General features: G+C 37.3%; 1 protein-coding gene across 4 annotated transcripts; it reads right to left on the bottom strand.

Annotated features, from left to right (window-relative positions):
- Positions 1-17,539: 17,539 nt before the first annotated feature.
- On the bottom strand, positions 17,540-27,466 carry SULT1C4 (sulfotransferase family 1C member 4). Of its 4 annotated transcripts, none has more exons than XM_077768565.1 (8): positions 27,136-27,267; positions 26,413-26,485; positions 23,977-24,102; positions 23,299-23,396; positions 23,050-23,176; positions 22,739-22,833; positions 18,954-19,134; positions 17,540-17,995 (listed from the first exon to the last, which is right to left on the bottom strand). In XM_077768565.1, the coding sequence occupies exons 1-8, from the start codon at positions 27,166-27,168 to the stop codon at positions 17,880-17,882; spliced, it is 849 nt and encodes a 282-aa protein (XP_077624691.1). In that variant the 5' UTR covers positions 27,169-27,267; the 3' UTR covers positions 17,540-17,879. The 4 variants fall into 4 exon arrangements, with proteins under 4 accessions (XP_077624691.1, XP_077624688.1, XP_077624690.1 ...); XM_077768562.1 differs by having other exon boundaries at positions 26,413-26,603; positions 27,136-27,189; XM_077768564.1 differs by lacking the exon at positions 26,413-26,485 and having other exon boundaries at positions 27,136-27,466.
- Positions 27,467-27,892: the final 426 nt, after the last annotated feature.

Genomic DNA, 27,892 nt, shown 5'->3' with positions numbered 1-27,892 from the left:
AACCCTGTTTGTTCTCTGTATTTCGGAGACTCTTACGTTTTGTCTCCCTCTTTGTTTTCATGTTATTTTTGCTTCCTTTCCATTATGTTCATCTGTTTTGTACCTTTAATTCCTCATATGAGTGAAATATGATATTTGTCTTTCTCTGGCTACTTTTGCTTTGCATAATACCCTCTAATTCTCTCAATGTAGTTGCAAATGGCACTATTTCATTCTTTTTGATTGCTGAAATATACTCCATTGTATATATATATACCACCTCTTTTTCATCCAATCATCTGTCAGTGGACATTTGGGTTCTTTCTATACTTTGGCTATTGTCGATAGTGCTGCTATAAACATTGGGGTGCATGTGCCCCTTTGAAACAGCACACCTGTATCTCTTGGGTAAATACATAGTAATGCAATTGCTGTGTCATAAGGTAGTTCTATTTTTTATTTTTTGAGGAGCCTCTGTACTGTTTTCCAGAGTGGCTGCACCAGTTTGCATTCCCACTAGCAGTGCAAAAGAGATCCTCTTTCTCCACATCCTTGCCAACATTTCCTCCTCCTGTTGTTCCCTGAGTTGTTACTGTTAGCCATTATGACTGGTGTGAGGTGGTATTTCATTGTAGTTTTAATTTATATTTCTCTGATGATGAGTGATGTTGAGCATTTTTTCATGTGTCTGTTAGTCATCTGGATATCTTCTTTGGAGAAATGTCTATTCATGTCTTTTACCCATTTCTTCACTGGATTATTTATTTTTTGGGTGTTGAGTTTTATAAGGTTTTTTTAATAGATTTTTAACACCAACCCTTTATCTGATATGTCATTTGCAAATATCTTCTCCCATTCCATCAGTTGCCTTTTAGTTTTGTTGATTGTTTCCTTCGCTGTGCAGAAGCTTTTTATTTTGATAAGGTTTCAATAGTTCATTTTGTTTTTGTTTCCCTAGCTTCTGGAGACGTGTTGAGTAAGAAATTCCTGCAACTGAGGTCAAAGAGGTTTTTGCCTACTTTCTCCTCTAGGATTTTGATGGCTTCCTGTCATATGGTTAGTTCTTTCATCCATTTTGAGTTTATTTTTGTGTATGGTGTAAGAAAGTGGTCCAGGTTCATTTTTCTGCACGTCGCTGTCCAGTTCTCCCAGCACTATTTGCTGAAAGACTGTCTTTATTCCATTGGATATTCTTTCCTGCTTCCTCAAAGATGAGTTGGCCATACATTTGTGGGTCCTATTCTGTTCCATTGATATGAGTGTCTGTTTTTGTGCCGAAAATCAGTGTATAGATTTTTCACCTCTTTGGTTATGTTCATCCCTAGGTATTTTATGGGTTTGGGTGCAATTGTGAATGGGATTGATTCCTTAATTTCTTTCTGTTGCTTCATTATTGGTGTATAGGAATCCAACCAATTTCTGTACGTTGATTTTATACCCTGCCACTTTGCTGAATTCATGGATCAGTTCTAGCAGTGTTTTGGTGGAATCTTTTGGGTTTTGCATAGAGTATCATGTTTTCTATGAATGTTTGTAGACGAACGTTTGTAGTGAACATTTGGTCTCCTCCTGGCTAATTTGGATAAATTTATTCCTTTTGTTGTCTGATTTCTGAAGCTAAGACTTCTAATACCATGTTGAATAACAGTTGCAAGAGTGGACATCCCTGATGTGTTCCTGACCTTAGGGGGAAAGCTCTCAGTTTTTCCCCGTTGAGGATGATATTAGTGTTGGGTCTTTCATATATGGCTTTTATAATCTCAAGGTATGATTCTTCTATCCCTACTTTCTTAAAGGTTTTTATCAAGAAAAGATGCTGTATTTTGTCAAGTGCTTTCTCTGCATCTATTGAGAGGATCATATGGTTCTTGTCCTTTTTAAATTGATGTGATATATCACATTGATTGTTTTGTGGATATTGAACCAGCCCTGAATTCCAGGTATAATTCCCACTTGGTCATGGTGAAAAATTCTTTTACCGTATTGTTGGATCTAGTTGGCTAGTATCTTGTTGAGGATTTCTGCATGCATGTTCATCAGGGAAATTTGTCTGTAATTCCCCTTTTTAGTAGGGTCATTGTCTGGTTTGGGAATTAAGGTAATGCTGGCTTCATAGAATGACTTTGGAAATTTTCCTTCCCTTTCTATTTTTTTTTTTTTTGGAACAGCTTCAAAAGAATAGGTGTTGGGGTGCCTCGGTGGCTCAGTTGGTTAAGCATCCGACTTCGGCTCAGGTCATGTCTCACGATTTGTGGGTTCGAGCCCCAAGTCGGGCTCTGTGTTGACAGCTAGCCCAGAGCCTGGAGCCTGCTTCGGATTCTGTGTCTCCCTCTCTCTCTGACCCTCCCCTGCTCATGCTCTCTCTCTCTCAAAAATAAATAAAAACATTAAAAAAATATTTTAAAAACCCCAAACCCCAAAAGAATAGGTGTTAACCCTTCTTAAAATGTTTGGTAGAATTACCCTGGAAAGCCATCTAGCCCAGGACTCTTGTTTTCTTGGGAGATTTTTGATTACTAATTCAATTTCTTTAGTGGATATGGGTCTGCTCAAATTTTCTATTTCTTCTTGTTTCAGTTTTAGTAGTTTATATGTTTCTAGGAATTTGTCCATTTTTCCACATTGCCCATTCTATTGGCATATAATTGCTCATAATATACTCTTAGTATTGTTTGTATTTCTGCTGTGTTTGTTGTGATCTCTCCCCTTTCATTTTTTATTTTATTTATTTGGGTCCTTTCCTTTTTCTTTTTGATCAAACTGGTCAGTAGTTTATCAATTGTGTTAACTCTTTGAAAGAACCAGCTCCTGGTTTCATTGATATGTTCTACTGTTTTTTGTTTGTTTGTTTGTTTGTTTTACTTCGATAGCATTGATTTCTGCTCTAATCTTTATTATTTCCTGTATTCTGCTGCTTTGGGGCTTTATTAGCTCTTCTTTTTCTTGCTTTTTAAGGTGTAAGGTTAGATTGTGTATCTGAGACATTTCTTCCTTCTTTAGGAAGGCCTGGACTGCTATATACTTCCCTCTTATGACTGCCTTTGCTGTGTCCCAGCGGTTTTGGGTTGTGGTGTTATCATTTTCATTGGCTTCCATGTACTTTTTAATTTCTTCTTTTACTTCTTGGTTATCCCATTCATTCTTTACTAGGATGTTCTTTAGTCTTCAAGTATCTGTTATCTTTCCACGTTTTTTCTTGTGGTTGATTTCGAGTTTCATAGTGTTGTGATCTGAAAATATGCACGATATGATCTTGTTTTTTTTGTACTTGTGGCTGATTTGTGCCCCAGTATATGGCCTATTCTGGAGAATGTTCCATGTGCACTTGAGAAGAATGTGTATTCTGCTGCTTTGGGATGGAATGTTCTGAACATATCTGTTCGTTAAGTCCATTTGGTCCAGTGTCATTAAGAGCCATTGTTTCCATGTTGATTTTCTGCTTAGATGCTCTGTCCATTGCTGTAAGTGGGGTTGAAGTTCCCTACTATTATGGTGTTATTATCAATGAGTTTCTGTATGTTTGTGATTGATTTATATATTTGGTTGGTTCCATGTTTGGAGAATAAATGTTTACACTTGTTAGTTCTTCTTGGTGGATACACCCTTTAATTTTGATATAATGCCCTTCTTCATCTCTTGTTACAGTCTTTATTTCAAAGTCTAGATCATCTGATATAAGTATGGCTACTCTGGTTTTCTTTTGGTGACCATTAGCATGATAGAAGGTACACTATCCCCTTACTTTCAATCTGAAGGTGTCTTTAGGTCAAAAAATGGGTCTCTTGTCAACAGCATATAGATGGATCTTGTTTTCTTATCCATTCTCTTACCCTGTATCTTTTGATTGAAGCATTTAATCCATTGACATTTAGAGTGAGTATTGAAAATTATTAATTTATTGCCATTATGTTGCCTGTATGGTGTTCTTTGATCCTTTTAGTCTTTGTTGCTTTTGGTCTTTTTTGTTTTATTCATCTTTTCTCCCCTCAGAGTCCCCCTTAAAATTTCTTGTAACACTGGTTTAGTGGTCATGAACTCCTTTAGTTTTTGTCTGGGACAGTCTTTACCTCTCCTTCTATTTGAATGCGAGCCTTAATGGATAAAAATTCGTGGCTGCATATTTTTCCAATTCAGCACATTGAATATATCCTGCCACTCCTTTTTGGTCTGCCAAGTTTCTTTGGATAGATCTGCTGTGAAATTTATCTCTCTTCTCTTGTAGTTTAAGAAATTTTGTTCCCTTGCTGCTTTCATGATTCTTTCCTTACCTGAGTATTTTGAGAATCTGACTATGATATGCCTTGTTGATGGTTGGTTTTGATGACTCTAATGGGAGTTCTCTGTGCTTCCTGGGTTTTAATGTCTGTGTCTTTCCCCAGGGTAGGAAAGTTTTCCCTTATGATTTGCTCACTATTCCTCTCTCTTCATCTTCTGGGACCCCTACGATTCTCATATTGTTCCTTTTTAACAAGTCACTGATTTATCTTATTCTTAAACTGTGTTATTTTATTTTACCTACCCTCTTTTTTTCTGCTTCATTATTCTTCATAAGTTTGTCCTCTATATCGCTAATTCGCTGCTCTGCTTCATCCATCTTTGCTGTCATGGCATTCATTCAAGATTGCAACTCAGTTATAGCATTTTAAATTTTGTTCTGACTAGCTTTTACTTCTTTTATCTTCGCAGAAAGGGATTCTATGCTTTTTTCAACTCCAGTGGGTATTCTTAGTATTGTGATTCTAAAGTTTGGTTCAGACATCTTGCTTGTATCTATGTTGATTAAGGCCCTGGCTGTCATTTCTTCTTGTCCTTTCTTTTGGGATGAATTTATCCATTTTATCATTTTGAAGGAAGAAAATTATTTAATAAAATAAAAATAAATAAAAATTTAAAACAACACAAAAAGTCAAATAAAGGATGCTAGCTCCTAGGTGTGTTTTGGTATGGTTATTGAAGGACGCTTGATAGAATAGAGAAAAAAGAGAAGGAAAAGAAAGAAAAAAGGATAAAAAAGGAAAATGTTTGAAAATTTTAAAAATGAATACAATAGGGGCTCCTGGGTGGCTCAGTCGGTTATGCGTCTGACTTCGGCTCAGGTCATGATCTCACAGTTTGTGGGTTTGAGCCCCGCATCAGGCTTTGTGCTGACAGCTAGCTCAGAGCCTGGAGCCTGTTTCAGATTCTGTATCTCTCTCTCTCTGACCCTCCCCTGTTCAAACTGTCTCTCTCTCTCTCTCAGAAATAAGTAAAAAACATTTTAAAATTTTAAAAAATGAATACAATAAAATAGAATAAAATGGAATGATGAAAGTAAAATAGAATTTTAAAAAATTATTAGAAAGTAAACAATGTAGAAAAAATTAAAGAAAAGTATTTTTATACAAATGGAAAATAGAAGTAAATTTTTTTCTCTTTCTGTATTCAAGAATAAGAAAAGAAAAAGAAAAAAACTCAATAGATGGACTAGTGAACAAAATGAAATATGAGTGAAATTAAATTCAGTTCCCCTAGAAGTCAGACTATGAAGCACTTTATAGTCTGTAAACTAAGCAGGCAGAGAGATTTATGATGTTCCACTAGAGCACCGTGGCCCAGTTGGGCAGGTCTTTGTGTAGTGGCTCCATTCTCCACTAGATGGTGCTGCTTAGGTCACTAAGGTGGAGCATTATGGAGAGTGTAGGTGTGCATGCGCATGCGTGGAGGGGTAAAAATGTCATCATCCAGCTACCCAGTCTCTAGTATCAGAACTCTGTGCTCTCACAGACTGGCAATCAAGCACTCCTCTTTTGTTTCAGGCTTCCATCCATTCCCTGCTTCTACGCTGTCCATGACCAAGCTGTCAGCCTGTCAGGTGGCACCAGCCTCCAGAGTTTTATCTCAGATGGGGCTGTGTTTCCAAACCCCTCACTTCTAAGGGCCCTGCAGCTTTGACCTGCTCAGACCCTCTGGGGGAGAGTCTTGCTGAGCAATGGCCAGATGCCCACCTCCCCAGGAATGTTTGCACAACTGTGCTGCTGCAGATGCACAGAGACTGCAGCCATATGCCAGTCATCCCAGAAAAAGTTCAGGCAATCGTGTAGCAGCAGCGTTTCAGGGATTATGGTAAATCACAACATCCATCTGGTGCTAGGCTTCCCTGAACCCTTAATGTCCTTGTGAACGCCAGTGAATGTGGCTGTTCTCTGTGGTCTGCTGTGACCTTTGCTTGTGAGGAGGCCACACTGCCTATACCAAATGTCCTCCCAGCAGGAAATGTGGCCTCAGGACCCCTTGGACCTTGCTGTCTGCTCCTCAGAGTCTCTCTTCCCACCAGAGCTCCTCCAGGTATCAAGCTGCAGAGTTTCAAACTCTATTCTCCTCTATTTATAGCCTCTTAATGGAATTTAAACCCTCTCCTTTTTCCCCTTTTTTGTTCAGTTCCTGCAGTCCCTTTTTCCTTTCTCCCTTTTTAGTTCAGTCCACTCATTCTCTTTCTCTCCAGCTGCTCTCTGGGGAGTGGGGTGGCAACGCTTTTCCTGTACTTTGCTTCCTGTCTCTGTCCTTTCTCCACAGGCAAAAACAGCTCCCTACTCTTGTCGGTTTCTCTCTCCCCGAGTTTACCTCTCTGTACCATTTAGCTGCTGACTTCTGTGGTTCAAGTTGTGCAGATTGTTGTGTTAATCCTCAAATCAGTTTTCTAGGTGTGCAAGATGGTTCAGTGTTGGTTTGGCTGCATCTTAGAGATGAAAGATCCAAAAAGAAGTTTCATGCTGCTCCACCATCATGGCCTCTCCCTCTGGATTTATATGTCTCTTAAGTCTCTTTTAACCTAACTCCCCCCCCCCCACCGCCATCTCTTTCTTTTTCTTTTCAGTTATTAGAGAAATGGAGTCATTTATCCTAAACAGTTTCTTACAGTTGGAATTTTCTGATTGCCACGCATTTACCATATTTTTTTCCCCATTCTGTTTCTTATAAATTGCTAGTAAATTTGAAGACTTGGTTAGACTCTGGTTTGTGTGTGTGCATGTGTGTGTGTGTAAGGAGTACTTGATAAGGAATGCTATGTACTTCTACCAGGAGATATATAAAATCTGTTGTCTTGTGATGTGAGCAGTCACTGATGATCACTGCCTAGATCATTAGTTGCAAAATGGCAATATTCTGATTCTGTCATTCTTCAACTTATTAGCGGAAATAATTTTCAAGGAGTAATTTCCTCTCTTTAACTATTTCATTACCCCGAGGATAAATCTTTGATTTGCACTTTACTTACTATTTTTCTAAGCAATGGACTTCAAAATAATTCTTCCAAATTGCCCAGTTAGGTGTTTTTCCTCTTATAACTATTTAACATTCAAGGATATACAAATAGTTGATGAAGGGTGCCTGGGTGGCTCAGTTGATGAAGCATCTGACTCTTGTTTTCAGTTCAGGTTGTGATCTCACCATTTGTGGGTTCGAGCCCCACATTGGGCTCTGCACTGTCAGTGCAGAGCCGGCTTGGGATTCTCTCTTTCTCACCCTCTGTTTGCCCCTCCCCTGCTCTTTCTCTCTATCTAAAAATAAATAAACATTTAAAAATTTATAAAAAATAAAAATAAAAATAGTTGATGAGTGTCAACCCATTGCAGCTGTTATTCTTTCTGTTCTTCAAATTGCTCCATTTTTGGCTTATGGGAGCTCTTTCAGATTAGTTCTGCTGTTCTTTTAATGTAGACCTTTGGTGCTTAGCTCTCCAGGTTGGATGCTACCTTAGAGATCAGCTGGTTTAATCTCCCTTTCTGCTCCACTGACACTCATTTCTACTTGCCATTCATGGAGACTTCCTGCGGTGCCCTAATTATGAGCTTATAGCTAACTTCCTTCTTGTGCTAAGTCATCCCATTCTTTTTCAGTCCTCTAATTTCCTACTCTTTTCAAATTTTGTTCCTTATAACTGAGGGTAAACAGCATCATCTCTATAAGTTATTGAAAAAAATTGCTGGGATTTTTTTTCCCCCTTTAGCATTCCTGACTCACTAAGTCCTGGGATGAGAGGAAAAACGTGCATGTTTTCATTTCATGTGCTTTCTCTACAGTGGGCTTAGGGGCTTACATGCACACATGTACCATATATAAATGTGTGTGTCTGTGTGTGTGTGTGCGTATATATATATATTACATGTAGTCCTCAAGTATACACTGCTTTTAAAGGCCCATATGACTTCATCTTAATGCACAGAATTTTCCAGACTTAAGAGAAATTTATGATAAACCCTATTCTGATTAATAACCCAAAGGAAATCACTTACAATAAAATAGTAGGTTAACCTGATACTGTATCCACTCCAATTCTGTAGAAGTTGTTTAGAGAAACACAGCAAGAAATATGAACTCTGTGAATAACTACAGAAGAACTGTTGTTATATTAGAATGCTTTCTTTCCCACATTTGACACCAAAAAAGGACCTTTCTTTTCTTCCTTTTGATCCTCCATCCCTCATCCTGTTCTGTCTTACCACTGGGTCGAGTAACACTGTCCATAAATTGTAGGTAAGGTAGGACAGCATGGAATCCTTAGGGAGATGAGGGACAATGTATCCTTAACAGTGTCCCCAGACTGCCTAGCATCCAAATATCTCACTCAGTTCCAGTTGACTGCCATTGTCTTTCTGGATATCATTTGTGCAAGAATTTTGTTCTCTGAGATGACATAGATGGGCATAGTGTCCTTGATCATCTGTCAGGTTCTGCTCTTATTCCTCTGAAGGAAACAATTATTTTATTTTTTATTCCACTAATTACAGTGAGCACTGAAATCTCCAAAATATATTTATCATCTTCCATACTTTTTTTTAAAGGTTTATTTATTTTAGAGAGAGAGAGCATAAGTTGGGGAGGGGCAGAAAGAGAAGGGACAGAGGATCCAAAGCAGGCTCCGTGCTGTCAGCTGTGAGCCCGATGTGGGGCTTAGACTCATGAACCATGATATCATGACTTGGGCCTAAGTCAGATGAAAGATGACCCATCATCTTTCATACTTTTTTAAGTGAACTAAAGAATATTTATGAATTGATTGTGAGTACTCTGAGGTCTCCTGATAGTCTTAAGTCCATAGTGAATACATATTTAAATTTTAGAAAAATTTTCTTTGATATTTTACATTCTTTGGATTGCTGATTAGTTCATGTTTTTAAGATGTATATTAGTGTAATGAGACTATGACCAGTTTAATGATGTGTTTCTTTTCAGTTGCAAAGGTAACATCTAGAAAATACAGGAAAATCTCAAAAAGAAAATAAAAATCACCATGAAAATAGGGACACTTTTCATTGTTTCTTAATAATACATGCTGTGTTCCTGGGCACATTGTATGCTAGTTGGAGACTGCTTTGTGTCAACCAGCACTGTTCACATAATACAATTTGAACGTTGAAAGGCCCTCCCTAAGTAAATATATATTCTTTACCAGTTTGCCATGGCTCCACTGTTCCTTCCTATATGGCTTAAATGACAAAGGTGGGGCATTATTTCCAGAAAAGCATCATTGGAATACACCTGTTATTTAGGGTTCTGAGAGATGCCTGATCATTTCTGTTAGTACATTAACAAGAGTTAGTTCAGAAAATTAGTTCTTGGCTCACTAGAGCTTCAGTTATATTTCTTAAAGTATGAATCTTGCCCACTTATTTATAAATAGGCATAAAAAACTAAGGCCAGAATTTAATTGATTGACAGCCATAAAACGGCCCTTAGCAGAACCAGGACCAGAATCAAGGATTCTTTTTTCCAACTAGAAAAGTTATTTATTATTCATTTAATTCCAGTATAATTACGGTGTTGTATTAGTTTCAAGTATACAATGTACTCACCAATTTTTTATTTTTTTATTTTTTTATTAAAAATATTTTTTGTTTTTTATTTTNAAAATGACAAAAAAAATAAAGTTACTTTTTAATGTTTATTTTTACTTTTTTAAAAATAGTTTATTGTCAAGTTGGTTTCCATATAACACCCCGTGCTCATCCCCACAAGTGCATGGAGGAGGGCACTTGTGGGGATAAAAATATTTTTTAATATTTATTTTTGAGAGAGAGACAGAGTATGACCCAGGGAGGGGCAGAGAGAGGGAGACACAGAATCCGAAGCAGTCTCCAGACTCAGAGCTGTCAGCACAGAGCCCAACACAGGGTTCAAACTTACAGATCATGACCTGAGCCAAAGTTGGACGCTCAACCGGTTGAGTCAACCAGGTGCCCCAATATACACACCAATTCTAAATATTACTCAGTGCTCANTTATCTTTTGGCAATTTTTTTTTTTCTTGTTAGTGTCTTTTTTTTTTTTTTTTTTTTTTTTAGAGAGTGAGAAGGTGCAAGTGAGCAACGGGCAGGGAGAGAAAAAGAGAGAAGTGGGGCTCGTGCTCACACAACGTGGGCTGACTCCTCATACTCCTCATACTCTATATCATATGTTTGCACGTATAGGAGGATTGGGAGGAACTTAACGGAGGACCATGGGGGAGAAGAATGGGGGAAATGAGGGCTCCAACCCACAATCCGTGGGATCATGAACTGAGCCAAAGTCTGATGCTTAACTGACTGAGTCACCCAGGCGAGGAAATAAGCTCAGAGAAGATGAAGTAAATTGCCCAAAGCCATGGGATAATAAAGTGATTCAGACACAAAGTTAGTTTAATTTAGTTTAGTTAGTTTAGTATCACTCCTTTTCCTTGATTGCTCTTCTGAAGGTTGTTGTGCGCTAGGCAAGCAAAAGTTCTTGTATCTAGAGTTTTATGGGTCTCTGAGCTAAGATTAAGTACATTCAGGTGCACTGGCTCAAAATAAAAGGAAAAAGCAAGAATTTCAAGTTTTATTACTTTGGAACTTCTAATGTTAGGAGCAAGGGATTCAAACTTTTAAAATATTATTGGTCTGTTTTAATCACAGCTTGTTTTTATAAAGAGGTAGGAAAATTTATTGTCATGATTCTAAATGTATGACTTTAGTATAAAACAAGCTGCATTCATGTTAGGTCCTATATACTTTAAAAATATCGGTTTCATTTGTAATTATAATGATTCCTAATAAGATAAAAAAAACCTCCCTACTTGGGGCCATGAGAGCATGAAGTCTGTCTTGTTTGATGTTTCTTCACACCTGGGATAGCCTCACACTATGCAATGCAGACAGTAGATTCTCAATAAATATTTGTCCATGTTCATCAAGTACTTTATGTATTCCTAAGAATAGACTTTGGTAATTATTGAGACACCTTCTTCTCTAATATTGTGCGTGTGGGGCACCTGGGTGGCTCAGTCAGTTAAGCATCTGACTCTTGGTTTTGGCTCAGGTCATGATGTCATGGTTTCATGAGTTTGAGCCCCTCTGTCAGCACAGATCCTGCTTGGGATTGTCTGTCTCCCTCTCTCTTTGTCCTCTCCGACTCATGCTGTCTCTCTATCAAAGTAAATAAACTTAAAAAGATAAAATTGTGTGTGGTATTTAGACATTTTATATGATTTTAAAACTCAGGCAAAAAAAAAAAAACATTGCTGAAGAACTGGAGTAATAGTTAAAAACAAAATGGTATAAACAATGCAAGCTTTTTTGAGGGAAGGGGGGTAAGATGGTTGGAATTTAAAGAAAGGATAGTGCCCTTCAATGTGAATAGCTGAATGTCTTCTAGATGGTTGCAAGCTAGTTCACTTCCTTCATTGCCTTCAGAACATGGGAGGCATTTGGGGAGTGTCTTGTTTGAACACTTGTATATATATATTTCAGTCCAACACTATAAAGGACACATCAAATGTGGCATACAATGTGTTATAAAAGGCAATAGGTCCCTTGCCTTACCTCATTCTGTACTTCATTTCTTCAGTTTGTGTGACTGTATCAGTAAAGGCTGAATACAGTCCACTAAAATTCAGTAATGAATACAGTTCTAGAAGCAATGGTGATTCCAGTCTACTGGTAAAAACTCTATGCGTGTTAGGTACATAGAATTGATACACAGAGTTGATACAAAGACTTTTTAATAGTCACTTTCCAAATTCAGTCTCCTCTGGTTCTGGGGTGCTCGTCGAAGTACCCAAACTGTGTTTTCAATCTTTTGGTCAATGATTTTGTCCTAACCTAAACTAAAATCTATACTAAATTATTCTCATAAGAACCTATTATTCAGGTTGTTGTTCTACATAAGTCACCACATTCTTTGTGTAAAGATGATATAGTTTATTTATGTAAGTCATAGATACATACTGATGGTCATTGACCTACTTATACATAGTTGAGGTCTGTTTGACCATAAGAAAAGAAATGTAAGTAAATTTTGTTCTGTTTTTTATTATAAATCATACTATAAATAAACACTGTTTTACTCACCTGGGCAAGACACACATTGAAAGACATTTGTTTTGATTGTACAGTAAGTTTAGAGCAATTCAGTTTAACTTTTATCTCTCCTTAGTTTGACTATGTAGTTGAATTTATCTTGTTGGGTGTTTATTCTTGAATTGATCTGACTTGTTTAGATGGCATTGTATTACTTATAAATGTTGCTGGTCTTCTACTTTACAGTAGAATATTTAGGTTGCTTTCTAGACCATAATTCTCTAGATCTATATCATTGGCCTTGTCACAGAGATGATCCGTGGTCTGGCCAGGAAAGAAATGAATTTACTGGCCTTGCTTTTCTTTTCTTTTCTTTTTTTTTTTTTAACATTNCTCAGTTAAGTTCCTCCTAATCCACCTATACGTGCAAACATATGGTATCTGTCCTTCTCTGCCTGACTTATTTCACTCAGCATAACACCCTCAAGGTCCATCCATGTTGCTACACATCATGGCCTTGCTTTTCTTTATTTCATTACTTTATTCTTAGAGTCTAGCAGCAAAATTGCTGCAGCAGGTTAAAACCTCATATCCTACACATGAAATGTGCAAAGGAAGTGCGAGGGTCAATTCTTGAAGCATTCCCAGACTAGTGAGAAATTTCCTGCAAATCAAAATTCTCTGCAAACCTCTTCATGGCTTTTATTGGCCAGAGTGCATTCCATGTCAATTCCTAAACTAATCACCATCCAGGGGAATGGGATTATATTTAGCTAACTACTGGAGTAAAGATTGAGAGCAGTTTACCCTGAAGAACATGGGCTGCATGGTGAAGGAGTAGATACCTGAATTGGCATAGTGGCTAGGTATGAAACCAGAAATGCCAGCAATATCCATCACTGGAGATGGAAGGAAGCAGGAGAATTTAATAAATATCAAGTCTGCTAATGTGTTGGTGATATGTTTTGGGGAATGAGGGGAGAAGTTTAGGATGAGACATGGGTGTCTGGCCTTGGCAGTTGGAAGCATGATGGGCTACTGATGAAATAAGAGACGAAACAAAATAGACAATGGAGGGAGGTGGTAAATTTGATTTTGTGTGTTGAACTTGAAGTGCCAATGAAATGTCCAATGGACATGTCCACTGGAAATGTACAATGTTTGATGTGCTTAAGAATAAGATTTAGTCTGAATATGCATATCCAAGTGACATCAGCACATAGAGAAAATTGAATAGGTGAGATAATCCAGGGAGTGAGTGGAGGGGAAAAAGAGGAAGAATTTAAGTCATTGAGGAAGAGGATGAGAGCAAACGAGAAAGTACTATAGGAAATGTAGAAGGAAAAATCTGGAATGTTTGGTATTAGAGAAGCTGAGGGATGAGATCATTTCAAGAAAGCGATGATAGTTACATTGTTACATGCTGCAGAGAAATCAAGAGATTTGGACTTAAAAGTATCCATTGAATTTAGTGGCAAGAAGGTCCACTAAAAAGGTCCTTGACAATAATACTTTTGACAGACTGCTGGGGACAGAAGCCTGACTGCACCTAGCATGAGAAGGGAATGTAAGAGACCATTGCAGAAGGTACATGACATCAACTATTTTAAAAGTAAAATATAACTGTTTTTTAAACCAAGAGTGATGTTAGTGTGTTAAAATGCTGAGCAGCTTTCTGATTCAAGGTGGCTGACAGACTCAGTACACAAGCTTCTTTCCAAATTCTTCATTGTTTAACAGTAGTATCTGCAGGGGCACTAGAAATCACGTATATTCTGTTGGTGCAACAGAGACAAGGAAGGGTTTCTGGAAGATGTGAAGGAAGGAGAGAGGCATAGGGAGGGAGGGAGAGAAAGAGAGAGAGAAAGAAACCTGAGAAGAAGGCTCCATGGTCAGCATGGAGTCTGACATGGGGCTTGATCCCATGATCCTGGGATCATGACCTGAGCTGAAATTGAGAGTTGGATGCTTAACTGATTGAGCCACCCAGGTGCCCCCAAGTTATTACTTTTTTGTAGTTTCTGTATCTTTGTTGATATTCTTATTTTACTCATACATTTTTTTCCTGATTTTATTTAGTTGGCTGTCTGTGTTTTGTGTTTTTTGTTTTTTTAGTGTATTAAGCATATTTAAGATGATTATTTTGGATTCTTTGTCAAATACTTCAGAGATATCTATTTAGGACTTATTTCTGGAGATACATTTTGTTTTTTTGATTGGCTATGTTTCTCTATTTCTTTTTATGCCTTGTGATCTCATGTTGAGATTTGGGTATTTGAAGGAAAAAGTCACTTTTTCCAGCTTTATAGATTTGCTTTGTATAACGGAAGACCTCTGTCAATCAGCCTCGCTGGAAACTCTGAGGACTTCTCAAGCCTTTTCTGGGGTATGATTTCTCTAGTCCTGTTGTATACTTTCCCAGTTAAGTTTTTTATTCATTATTAAGAATTTGTAATCTCTTGCTCACATTGGTGCCTTCCATACTGTAGTCTCTATGGTGCTATGGTAAGCTGTGGCATTACTTTGTTCTCAGGGTCCTTCAATCTGGTATTTAAAGTATATTGTCTTTTTCATTAGTGCTCTGAGTCTGGGGGTCAGAAACCATTTACTTTCTAATTTCCTGTTTTGTTGTGGTGTTTTTGGGGTGCCTGAGTGGCTCAGTTGGTTGAGTGTCTGACTTCAGGTCAGGTCATGATCTCATGGTTCATGAGTTTGAGCCCCTCATAGCGCTCACTGCTGTCAGCCTGTCAGTGCAGAGCCTGCTTCACATCCTCTGTCCCCCTCTCTCTCTGCCTGTCCCCCCACCTACACACTGTCTCTCAAAAATAAATAAAACATTAAAAAAAGAAAATAGTAAGGAAAATCAAACTTCATGTATAGAGATGTAAGAAGTAGAATAGTGCAGAAATCAGTATTATAATTCTATATAAAATATTTTTTAAAAACACATTCTTAGCAATGTTAGAGACAATTTGGCGTGAATGAACCATAATGCTACTTGTCTCCTGTCTGTTAGTAAAGTATCAATATAAATATAATTTTAAAAATAAATAAATTTCACACCAAATCAAGCTTCTTAATTTCTTTGTTCAAACCTAGACTTGTTCCACAGGAGTTAAAGGTTATTGCTCACATGTTAAAACACAGAATGTACACACTGTATTTGATAGATTCTATGTATCAGAAGGATTGCAAAGACTAAATGCATTATTGTAATTTTATGCTGAAATGGAAATAATTTTGACTAGATCTAGAATATATAATGCTAATCAATGGTTTTGAAAGACTGAAAGGGAGAAGAAAAGAAGAGGTAGCAACTTGAGTGCAAGGTCAAAAGTCCAAGAGGCATGGGCTGAGTACATGCCCCCTTCTCCTGAGTTGTCTTCGTGGGGCAGCAGGGCAGGGCATGGATTTTGGTGTCCTGGGGTAGTGGTGGTATGTGGGGGAGAACTGAACACAGCCACAGAAAGCACTGCATTCAGATCAGGTCCTGCAGAAATTGTAAACAGTTTCAGGGAGAACTTTATAGATATAAAGGTATAAAAAACAGACTTCAGATTGGATACATGTTAGGGGTGCCAAGTGGGAAGCTATTGTTGGCTTAGGACTCTGCTTCAGAGCAAGTTGACAGTGGGACTGTTTTAGATATTCAATAGACTCTTGTTAAGCTTCACTTGATCATGTTGGGGAATGGCTGACATCTTGACAGTCTGGTTATTTTTAGGTCTGGGTTGGGCATCCTTTAGTTAGCAGTGATCATGATGAACCTGTGATGAGACTGTGGCAGGAGCAGGAAGGGAGAGACTCTATTTTGAGCAGTTAAAAATGCAGGTTTTGGAACCATTGTAGCTGTGTTTGAAACTAAATTCCAACACTTCTTATTTGAGTAACTTAACTAACATCTCTAAGTTTTGGTTTTCTCTGTGGGATAATAATGCCACATTCAAAGAACTGTTGTAAAAATAAAATGTTGTAAAAATAAAAAGTTCCATTAGAACTTTCCTTGATGATAGAAATATTTTCTAATGTCCAAGTAATAGCTACTAGGTATGTGTGGCTACTGAGCACTTGAAACTTAACTGGTGGAAATGAGGAACTGGATTTTATTTATTTTTAATTAATTTAAACAGGCACATGTGGGTAGTAGCTAGTATATTAGACAGCAGCTAAAGATGATAGTTTTTATAGGTACTACTTAAAATATTAAAAGTTAGTTTTTTCGAATTTCCTTGACTAACATATTCTTTCAGTTACATATTTTTGTGCTTGTTATATTTTGTTTGATGTGCAATGAAGTATACAGTGATGTTTCTATCTTGGAAAAAAAGTGAAAATTTTAATAAGGAACAAAGGAGACAATATATACATATAAGAGATGTAATATACTTTAATCTTAATCACAAAAGGATTACACTAAGTGTAGAGAACTTCAGAAGAACAAATGATCCCTTCAGTTTTCAGTATTTGCAGGATGAATGAACCACTTGCACTGGTTATTGAAGCATGTTATATGTTTTGGATAGGTAGAAAGAAAGAAAAGGAACTTTCAGATAGAGGCATGGTGAAAATTAAACTAGTAGGATAAGAACCTACAAGATATGATCAAGGCTCAGTGAGTAAGCTAATTTGCCAAAGTAAGGAGGTGGTTTAGAAGATGAAATTAAGCTGGAAAAGTGGTTTGGAAGATGAGATCAACCATATCATATGTTATAGCTGCCTTTGAATGATGGTTAAAAAGCATGGGATTTATCTTTCAGGCACTGAAAATTCAGAATCATTGAAGTATTTAGAGCCAAGGAAAAATACAGTCCCAAAATCCTGTTTTAGGAAAGTAACCCTAATAGATTTGTGAGGAAGAGAGAAATCTGTTAGGAAGCTTACACTAGTATGGGCAAGAGGTAAAAGGTTTCTGAACCAGAAGGGTGGCTATACAAATGAGGCTTCGTACAGGGAAAATTGACAAAGATTGTTGGTGGATTAGCATATGATTGTGGATTCACTGGAAAGAGGTGAGTCAAGATATGACTCAAAGACTGAATGATAGCGCTGGCTGAGGTGAGAAAGAGAGTTAAGTATATAGGATGTAGTAACTGATAGGGATAGGTGTATTATAGAAAGAACACTGAAGTGAATTGGAAAGTTTTATGGGGAACAGAGTTACATGATGGCTACTTGGCTACCAAGAACTTTCTGAGAGAAATAGTCATTATCTACATATTTTAGTGCTACATTGAGAAATACGGCTGAAAGAACACTTACTATGAAAATTTTAGTGTTTTTTTATATAAGGAATGAAGAATTTTAATTTTAACAAACACATGATCTGTAGAAAACTTACATAGAATGATAATTAGCAATGATGCCGTGATTGTAACTAGTAATGATTGAACCTCCTTCTTTCCACACGGCCATCCTGCTTCCACTCTCCACCTTGTCCCCGTCTCTGCCAGCTTTACCGCCTCACTTTTAGAGTGAACAAAAGCAAACATAATAAACAACTAGTCTGAGAACCTTCCCCAGTATCATGTGGTCTGAGCAAAAAAAATTTATTGATTATTACCCAGTAAGTTAGGTAATAAACTAAAAAAATTTTGGTTGTTTTCTTTTTTACGAGAATTGGAAGTGGAAAGTTAGACTGGTATCAGCCATTTTCTTCTTGTAGTCTTCATCAAATCTCTCATTCTGAGCCACAGTAAAGTGATTTTTCCAGTCTCCAACTGTCCCTGAAACAATCACGTAGGAGAGAGTCAATTTGTATTTCTCTATTCTCCTGTTTCTGTGTGAATATTTCTATTCTACCTTCCTGGGAGGGTGGGGGGAGGCAATATTGAACAAAACATTTCTGCTGCTAACTTGTCAGTTTCATTCTGAAGGGAAGAAGAATTTCTTATCTGATTCAGTAATGGGAGAGCCCATTACCCATGGAGTCACATTGATGGGGGAAATGAAACTACAACAATTAAAACAGCAGGCTTGGGGGAATTTCTTGTCTTTTTTTCCTGTCCTCTTTGCATATCAAAGTGTGGTAGGTGCTATAGCTTTCATGCTATAGACCCACCTGGAAGGACTTGTATGTGAGAGAATTCAAGGTATAGTTTTGAGGAAGAAAACAAAAAAGTATCCCCCAAATCCTCCAATTGCAATCCCTATTACCTTTTCACAGATTGCCGTTTTTCTCCTGTAGTGCTTACCATCATCTATTATCCTCCGTATTGCTGTTTATTTTGTTTGTGGCTAGAATATAATGTTCATGAGGGAAGAAAATTCTGTGTTTTTTTTTGTTTGTTTGTTTGTTTTTCACTGCTCTGGACATTATCTAGAGTACTGCCTGGTACATAGTAGCCACTTAGTAAGTATTTTTGAATAAATGCATCTAACTGATACCATAAAGCCCTTGTAAGTCCATTATAAAATGGATTCTTTGCCTCATCTGACTTAATTCTGTATGTTTGTAAGTGATCAGCCAGATCTCTGGAGACAGATGGGATTTAGACACCACATCTTACTCTATAATTGTCTAAACATTGTTTCCATTTCATTCATTGTTTCCCAAATACTGCTTTCCCCAGAATCATTTGTTATAGATCTGTTTTTTCTTAGCCACAGAAAAGAAAATTCCCCCAAGGCTGTGAAAGATTGGACAATTCTTTTAAGATTATGATCAAAAGAAAATATAAAAACCTTTTCTCATGAATGGAGAAACAGAGTGGTTCATGATTTCAGTAGGAATTGTTGTATAGTTTGCCATTGGATTCTGCTTCATAACATCAAATGAAGTGTGATGGAGAATTTTATCTAGAACTTCATAATCTAGGTTCTTTCCAATAAATTCTGCCAGCTTCTGAATTTCATGCTTTGGATTCTATGAGAGTCAAAAGAAAAGTGAAGATTTTATATAAAATAACTGGTTTAAAAAGAATATTGAAATGAATTAGTAACAGTAATCAGTAACATGCCATGAGATAAAATTTAAAAATCTTATATCATAAATGGTCAACTATCCATAAATGACTCATTTTAACACGATGGCCCATAATATTCTCTTTTTTTACTAACTGGAAGTATTAAACTTTTCTTGTTCTAACATAGAAGCAAAAACTGAATAGTATTAGTGAAACATTCACCATACAATGACATGCAGTGCATGGAGAGTGTTTCACTAAGAGTTATGCCCAAGTGTCCTATGCAAGTTAATTAATGGGGGGGGGGTCTTGGTCAATTAAATATCCAACAGGGAGAGTCCATAGACGGATGATAAGAACAAAGGTATTGTGGAAGTATAGGGGCAGACAATTTAAGGAGGCTATCTCCTGTTTCCGACATTGATAGAAATGTCCCCAGACCATTTCAGTGGTGACAGTAAGTGGTGGCAGGAGAATGAGAGATGACTATTTTGCACCCATGAAGTACCCAAGAGACACCCATGACTAATAACTCTACTACCCAGCATGTCCAGGTTTTTATGTGTCCTTCAGAGTTCCAATGTTTCTTCATTGGAGGGATACACTACCCTGCAGAGCTGTGGCTGTGAGAAGTCCCTATCTCTAGGAGGAGTGGTAGGGGAAAGAAAGTAGAAAGATATAGCCTGACATCTGTGTCTTTTGCTTTAAAAGCTTGGATGTCGAAAGTGCTTAATTTAACTGGCTTCACATAGACTAGGAATCCCCAATGATTATAGCAGCACTATCAACAATAGCCAAATTATGGAAAGAGCCCAAATGTCCATCAACTGATGAATGGATAAAGAAGATATGCTATATATATATTGTATATACATATATATATATATACACACACACACACAATGGAATACTACTCGGTAATCAGAAAGAGTGAAATCTTGCCATTTGCAACGATATGGATGGAACTAGAATGTATTATGCTAAGTGAAGTAAGTTAGAGAAAGATAAAAATCATACGATTTTACTCATATGTGGAATTTAAGAAACAAAGCAGATGAACATAGGGGAAGGAAAGGAAAAATAAGATAAAAACAGAGAGGGAGGCAAACCATAAGAGTCTTAAATACAGAGAACAATCTGAGGGTTGCTGGCAGAGTGTTGGGTTGGGGATGGACTAAATGGGTGATGGGCCTTAAGGAGGGCACTTGTTGGAGGATGGACTAAATGGGTGATGGGCCTTAAGGAGGGCACTTGTTGGTATGAACACTGAGTATTAAATGTAAGTGATGAATCACTAAATTCTTCTCCTGAAACCACTATTACACTATATGTTAACTAACTTAGATTTAAATAAATTTTTTTAAGAAGAGAAAAAAAAGAAAAGCTAAGAGAAATTACACCAAAAAAAAAAAGGAGTGGAGAGAATATTGAGCTTTGAGTGACCACTTAGGAGACACTCCAGAACATGATCACAGAAATGTTTAAAAGAGCTCTAGGGATTCTGAGGTTTGACTACCCGTTCAATAAAGTTTCTTCCTGGCATCATAATACATTAGGGTATATCCCATTAAGAGGGCATTATTCCTGACAATCTATCCTTATTTTGACCCTATAATGATACATATAATATATGGACGAGCATCACCTACATGGAGTTTTCCTACTCTGTGTTTAATAGCGGAGTATTCTTTCCTTCTGTGGCTTCCTCAGTTTGTCATATCTACTCATGAAAGAGCAAAGTCTTCCCTTATATGATTCCCTGCCATTATATTTCTTTTCTTTTTTTTTAAAATTTATTTCTGAGAGAGAGAGAGACAGCATGAACAGGGGAAGGTCAGAGAAAGAGGGAGACACAGAATCTGAAATAGCACAGAGCCTGACGTGGGGCTCGAACCCACAAACCATGAGATCATGACCTGAGCCAAAGTCGGACGCTTAACCGACTGAGCCACCCAGGCGCTTCCTGCCATTATATTTCTTAACTGAGTATCTAAATCTAGAATTCTGTAGATAACTCTTTACACTAAAATAGGGCACATATCTGACCTTTTCTGTTTGATGAAATTGTAGAGTGGAATCTAAACAACCACCACCAAACTTATAGAGAAAAGATTAATGTTGCCAGAGGTGGGGAGTAGGGGTGGGCAAAAGGTACAAACTTCCAGCTATAAAATAATTAAGTCCCGGGGATGTAATGTACAGCATGGTGACTATAGTTAATAATACAATGTTGTCTATTTGAAAGTTGCTAAGAAAATAGATCTTAAAATTTGTCACAAGAAAAAATTCTGTAACTATGTGTGGTGATGGATGTTAACTAGACTTATGGTGGTACTCATGTCAAAACATATAAAATATTAAATCATGCTGTACACATAAAAATAATATAATTTTAAATGTCTATTATATCTTGACTAAAAAATAGAAAAGTGATTCTTTTCCACTCTTTTGATATTCTATAGAAACAGCTAGATAAGGCCTAGCAGTGATTGAACCCAGGAGACATACATCTAAGTGAATGTGCCCACAAATCCCCTAGGCATCTTAGAAGGCAACTTATAAGGTGCACATTCTGACTTAGTAGGCCTAATGTGGGCTCTGAGAGCCCTGTGCAGCTAGTCTGTGAACCACCTTTTGAGTACCAAGGCTTTCAGTGATAGTTGAAGAACAGAGTCTATAATTTTCATAGATGTCTATATTTAAGTCATAGCTAATATTGGGCATATTGCCATTTATAATAAACTCCCATGAAGCTCATCTTATTTAGTCCTCATAGTAGATATTGGAAGAGTATATATTACTGTCTAGGTTTTGCATTTAGGAAAACTAAGTAAGTCTCTAAGATGTTAAGTGTCCTCATCAAGAATAATTGCCAGTAGGTGGTAAAGCCAGAACTTGAATTCAGGAATTTTATTTTTTTTTTAATTTTTTTTAATGTTTTTTTTTAATTTTATTTCTAGGAGAGAGAGAGAGACAGCGTGAGCAGGGGAGGGTCAGAGAGAGAGGGAGTCATAGACTGAAACAGGCTCCAGGCTCTGAGCTGGCAGCCAGCACAGAGCCCGACGCGGGGCTCGAACCCACAAACCGCGAGATCATGACCTAAGCGAAAGTCGGACGCTTAACCGACTAAGCCACCCAGGCGCCCCTTGAATTCAGGAATTTTAAATCTAAATCATTAGTATTTTCCCTTACACTCTAAATTCTTAACCCATTCTTAAAATTATGATGTTTCTCAAATACTGGTGAAAAAACACAAAATGTGCCATTTCCTTTCTAAATGGAATTTTTGAAAAGATATGAAAGAGGAAAAAACAGGTATCACTTGTATTTTGCCTATATGGAAACAGTGTACCATATCCCAGAGCACCAGGAAATTGTAGATGAAACTATGTGATACATAAAATCCTGATATCCCATATGTTCTTTGATTCATGGACAACAGTAACCAATGAAGTGCAGCATTTTCTATTCCTTGTTTCAATCTATGAGTCCCTGGTCGGGTTCGTACATTATGACTGAAATGTCTTATTGTTCAATGGGAACATATATAGCACTGCCCTTCACCTTCTTCAGGTCCTCATAGAAGAGGTAGAGAATGCGGTGTTGATCTTTGGCTTTCCACCATCCTTTCACGTGGTCATGCCAAGATCCCCAGCACACTGCAAGGAGGGATGAAAAACAGGGTAATGAAACACAGAAGCTCAACAAGCAAATATTCCACTGAAAGATTTCCTAAAGAGAGGGAGAGTATTGTACTGATGATTTCTTCACAGTAAAACAGGCAGAGGCCCAGCTATTTCTAAGGAAATGATTTTTTCTTTTTAGAGTGTTTGAGAATTTTAAGAAAGGAAAGAAATAAAACTGAATTCTCTTACCTTTCCCAGCCAGAAAAGTCTCAAAATACTCTTCCCAGTTTCCTGGATCAGGAAGACCTTTATTCATTCTTTGGAAATGGTAATAAGACACCATATTGTCCTTAGGATTTCTCGCTACATAGATTATCTAGGAATGGCAGGAGAAGGGAAATAGCAAAAATAGGATTCAATTTATACTTGGTCATTGCTCATACAAATTATGTTCAAGTGGGTACATTGAGTAAATTGTGAATTCCTTTTGCTTTTTACCTTACAGTTTTTCTCTAGGAAGGATGGTGGCAGCATTTGGATGGGAAGGTGTGTTTTCAGAGTCCGTGGTGAGGACATTTGCTTAGCTTGTTCCAAACCTGCAAAATTGATTTTTGATCACTTCCCACTATTTTTTTTCTATTTGCTTCAAAATCTTACTGCTTCTTTTATTACTACTTTAGGAACAGTTGAACAATTCAAGGTAGCTATGAGAGCACTGTAACTGGATCTGTTATGAGAGAATATGTCTAGCTTATTAATGACTTTTTTTTTTAAAAGCTAAACCAGTCTTTAACCATAACAAACAAGAAACCAAACAGATAAGAACCTTAAAAATTCAAACCCTCCCACCATGAAATTATCTTACTTGGCTCAACCTGTGGAATAAACTTAATTTCTAATGGAGAATAAAAACTTAACGTGTGTATAATCAGTAACTCCATTAGAAAATGTCTGGAGTATAGCAACAGCCAGACAGTTTAAAAAATGCAGTCACAGAATTCAAGCAGTAATTGCTTGAATGGCTAGAATTTAATTTTTTTCTAGGTTTTCAAAGTGGTTGTATTAATTCTTATGTCTTTTCTATGATTTTTTTTCAGCTTGAATGCCTATGAATGCGACCATAAAAAAGCCCAGGTGTATATTTAGGACTATACAAGTGTGTTATTCCATACTCACCAGTTCTTATGGATGGGATTACCCATTCGATGAAAGGAATTCGTATATGAGTAGGTGCTCTTTGACTTTTGTCAACATCACCTTCATTTTGTATTAAGTCCACTATCTCCTGAGTCCATGTTGTTCCTTATTCCACACGTAAGATGAAGATGCATAGACATTTAGTATACTACATTTCTTAAAAAAATTTTTACGTTTATTTATTTTTTAAAGACAGACTGCAAGTGGGGGAGGGGCAGAGAGAGAATGAGACACAGAATCTAAAGCAGGCTCCAAGCTCTGAGCTGTCAGCACAGAGCTCAACTTGGGTCTCGAACTCACATACCGTGAGGTCGTGGCCTGAGCTGAAGTCGGATGCTTAACTGACTGAGCCACTCAGCCTTCATTAGTATAGTACGTTTCTTAAAATATGATCATATTTTTGAGAACATCTCTCTGAATTTTAAAGCCAGGTTGATAGTGGAATTCAGAAAACATGATTTTTTATTTATGTCTTATGTTATCAAAATATGAACTTTTACACAATGGCTGCAATTTGGAATGGACATTATATTGATAAATATGCAGTTCATTTTTTTGCCTGTCACAACCATTAATTTGGATTGTTATCCTGTTGATGTAGCTGTGTTGTTCATAAGAAAGGCATAATGAAAAGTCTTTCTCACCCAATTATGATCTCTTGGAGAGTAATGACCATGTGGTTTTCAAACTGTTTTCCCAAGCACATAGTATGGGGCTGCCACATAGGAAGTACTTAATATATGTTGGCTGAATGAACAAATGAACAATTAGTATCTGGGCTGGGTATTGATCATTAGTACTTCATATCCATTTTCACCCATTTCTCAATTTTCCCCTTATCTTAGGGACTGAAATGCTAAAAAGTACATTATCTAGACTTCTTTGCCACTAAGATTCTGATTCCCCTGATGAAATGCATTGGAACATGGAAGTGAGATAGAGGTCATTCTTCTGGAGAAATAGCTTCAACAGATAGAAATTTTGCAGAGGCGATACTTTATTTTGCTTCCCAGGGTCTTACGTGCAAGAAGCCACTGGAAGAAGGGCCCCCTGTCTCCCAGGCCCAGTTAGTTTCTGTGTGCTGCCTGATTCTGATTGATACAGTGCCTACCAACAAAATCTTCATCCTTTGATGAAGAGCTATTGTACTAAACATCCTGACAAATCCCTCGGGAACAATTTGATAATGGTTCTTTGAATCCTGGATCTGGGCTAATCTTCTTATTTTCTTTGACATCAGCTATCATTATAGACTTCTTTTATCATACTGTCAATTAAATGCTTTTAGTTCTACAGGAAGGGCACAGGTTAGGAAGCAATGAAAAAATTACATTTTATATCGTAGATGAGTTGGTCTCTAATATTTTCTGGCATCAACTCTTTTATTACAGGATAAAGGACAATATTTCTTTAGTTATCTAGTCAAAAAAAGTTAGACCTATTTGTACTGGTTTTATGTGTTCACTCTGAATTTATGGCCATGGGCCAGCTAACATTGGGGCAGATTCACAGGTTGCTAGAGGTTTGGGGAAAATGGAATGGACTTCTCAATTCATCCTCTAGAGGTCAGTGATTTTATAACTTATTTTTCTCTTGGCTCATTCACAGAGTATTTATTATTCTTTTAAAAATTTAGGGGTAAACCATATTTTTAAATCCATGCTTATTTCTTCTTCCCTCCAATAAATATAGCCTTTATTAATGGGTAAGGTTTTAGTGCTGATTAAATGTTACATTAGCTGGCAAGCATTTTGTTTTTTGAATGTGTTATTTGGATTGTTCAAGCACCATTAACCCTATCCGATGAAAACCTTTAATAAGCCAAATCTTACTGTTCACATTTGGGAGATGGAAAAAGATTAATTATTAAACATTATGCTGAAATGATATAAACGTGCTGAAATGATGATTAAGTAAAGTTTTGGACAAAATTAAGACTGTGAGATGTGATTTTTACCAGTGAAGTATCTTACATTCACAAATTTAGGAAAGTTTAATCCTGAACAGTCTCATGTTCAGATTGGAAAATTAGGAGTCTAAGGCTTCCATCTACTGGCAGTCTTTTATTAAGATCATTAGAGATAAAATGTCAAGAAGGGTTTGAATATACAGTCTCAGAAAATGTTAGGGTAGATTTTTTGCTGTGTGTGCCTGTGTGGGGTGGGTGTGTGTGAAAGAGGGGTTATTGACGAGGAACTTGATTTTTGCAAAAAGTAAATGTATATGCAATCTGGCTGTGAATTGAATACTGTATTTTTAGTATATATGTAATCTGCACAAATACCTGTAGACAACTATTTCTCTCCGCCCATCCTAAAAATTTTATGATACAGAGGCTGGGCTCAAACAGTCTTACTTTTATAGCAAATTTTGTTAAACTGATTACTGAAACAAGGAAGTATGTTTACAACATACCATGAGAGAAGATGGAAATCCAAAGAGTAGTTTTCAGACACTGAACTGAGAGACTTTTGAGGGCTTCTGGAGGCTGCAGAGGTGAAATCAGCATCATAGGACCAAAGCTCCTGTAATTCTTCCCCAAGTCAGCCTTGGGATCCCCTTTTTAGCTCACACACATAAAGCAGTTTTTGTTTTGTTTACAGGATCTGAAGTAAGGAACAAACAAATCAATAAATCTAGCCCTTTAGTTCTTAGCTGTTTAATTCACTCTCTACTGGGGAAGTAAAAAAAAATATGTACATCAGGGGCTTTTGGGTGGCTCAGTGGGTTTAAGTGTCCAACTTTGGCTCAGGTCATGATCTCGTCATTCCTGAGTTTGAGCCCTGCATCGGGCTCTGTGCTGACAGCTCAGAGCTTGGAGCCTGCTTCAGATTCTGTCTCTCTCTCTTTCTGCCCCTCCCCTGCTCACACTCTGTCTCTACCTCTCTCTCAAAAATAAACAAAACATTAAAAAATATGTACATCATAAGAAGAATTAAATTCTTAAAATTTGTAAGTGATTTTAGTATATTTTTTCTGTAGTTTCAGTTTCCACAAGGGATATATCTTAGTCATAGCACTCTGTCAAGTAAACAATTTCCCACTCCAACCCATATCAGTTTGTTTCATTATTAATGTACTTTCCCCACTTACCTTCCTCTCTCCCTTTTTCACCTTCCCCTCTCCCCTACCTCCTACCTGCTTTAGGATAGGTGGCAATAAGTAGATCATCAGGCTTGGCTTGGAAGTTCCAGATCTGGTCCCAGATATCACAGGTAGGTACAGGTTGCATAATCCCCTTCACATAGTTGACAGGCAGGCGCTCTTTTCCATCAAATTTAAAATCTTCCATTTTATTTAAGGCCCTTAGTATCAGAAGTCAGAGTACTATACCAGATAAAATGTTACTGCTCAGTCAGCACAAAGCTGAATTCCTGTTATTCTACAGACAATGCAAGACTTAGACTGCAGGTTCTACCTGGACAGCCTGGAGATCACTGGCAATTAGTGTACAAAGCAGCTATAGGCCTGCCAGCCCCAGTTCCAGGAAACAGGGCACTATTGTTTAGGCCTTTGTACTCAGGCCTTTTCTTATTGAGCTCCAGCCCTCCTCCCATCCAGGCTCTGACGTAATACCAGAGGCCCTCCCATCTCCTGGCTGCTGTGTCATGTTCATGTTCAGTACTGTTCTTTGTGTAAGTTTAATAAGAGTCAGTCCCATGTTTTTTATGTTTCTCTTCTTTGTGTTCATAAAATAATTCACAGATATTCATTCATTGTCCCTTCTGTGAATGTTAAGCTAATTAAAAAGTTGCAGGGAATTTTGCTCACTGAATGGAGGCAGCAATATAGAATAACTTTCCTGAAAGACTGAGGGGAAATTTCTATGGGGTACTGGCAAGAAGGTTCTAGATTTGAATCTCCCAGCACAAATATCTGTAAGGGTCAGTGTTAC

This window comes from Crocuta crocuta, unplaced genomic scaffold (assembly GCF_008692635.1).
Source record: "Crocuta crocuta isolate KB4526 unplaced genomic scaffold, BGI_CrCroc_1.0 scaffold788, whole genome shotgun sequence".
Taxonomy (NCBI): Eukaryota; Metazoa; Chordata; class Mammalia; order Carnivora; family Hyaenidae; genus Crocuta; species Crocuta crocuta.
The sequence above is the reverse complement of the archived record's forward strand: the minus strand, read 5'-3'. Positions and strand labels throughout refer to the sequence as shown.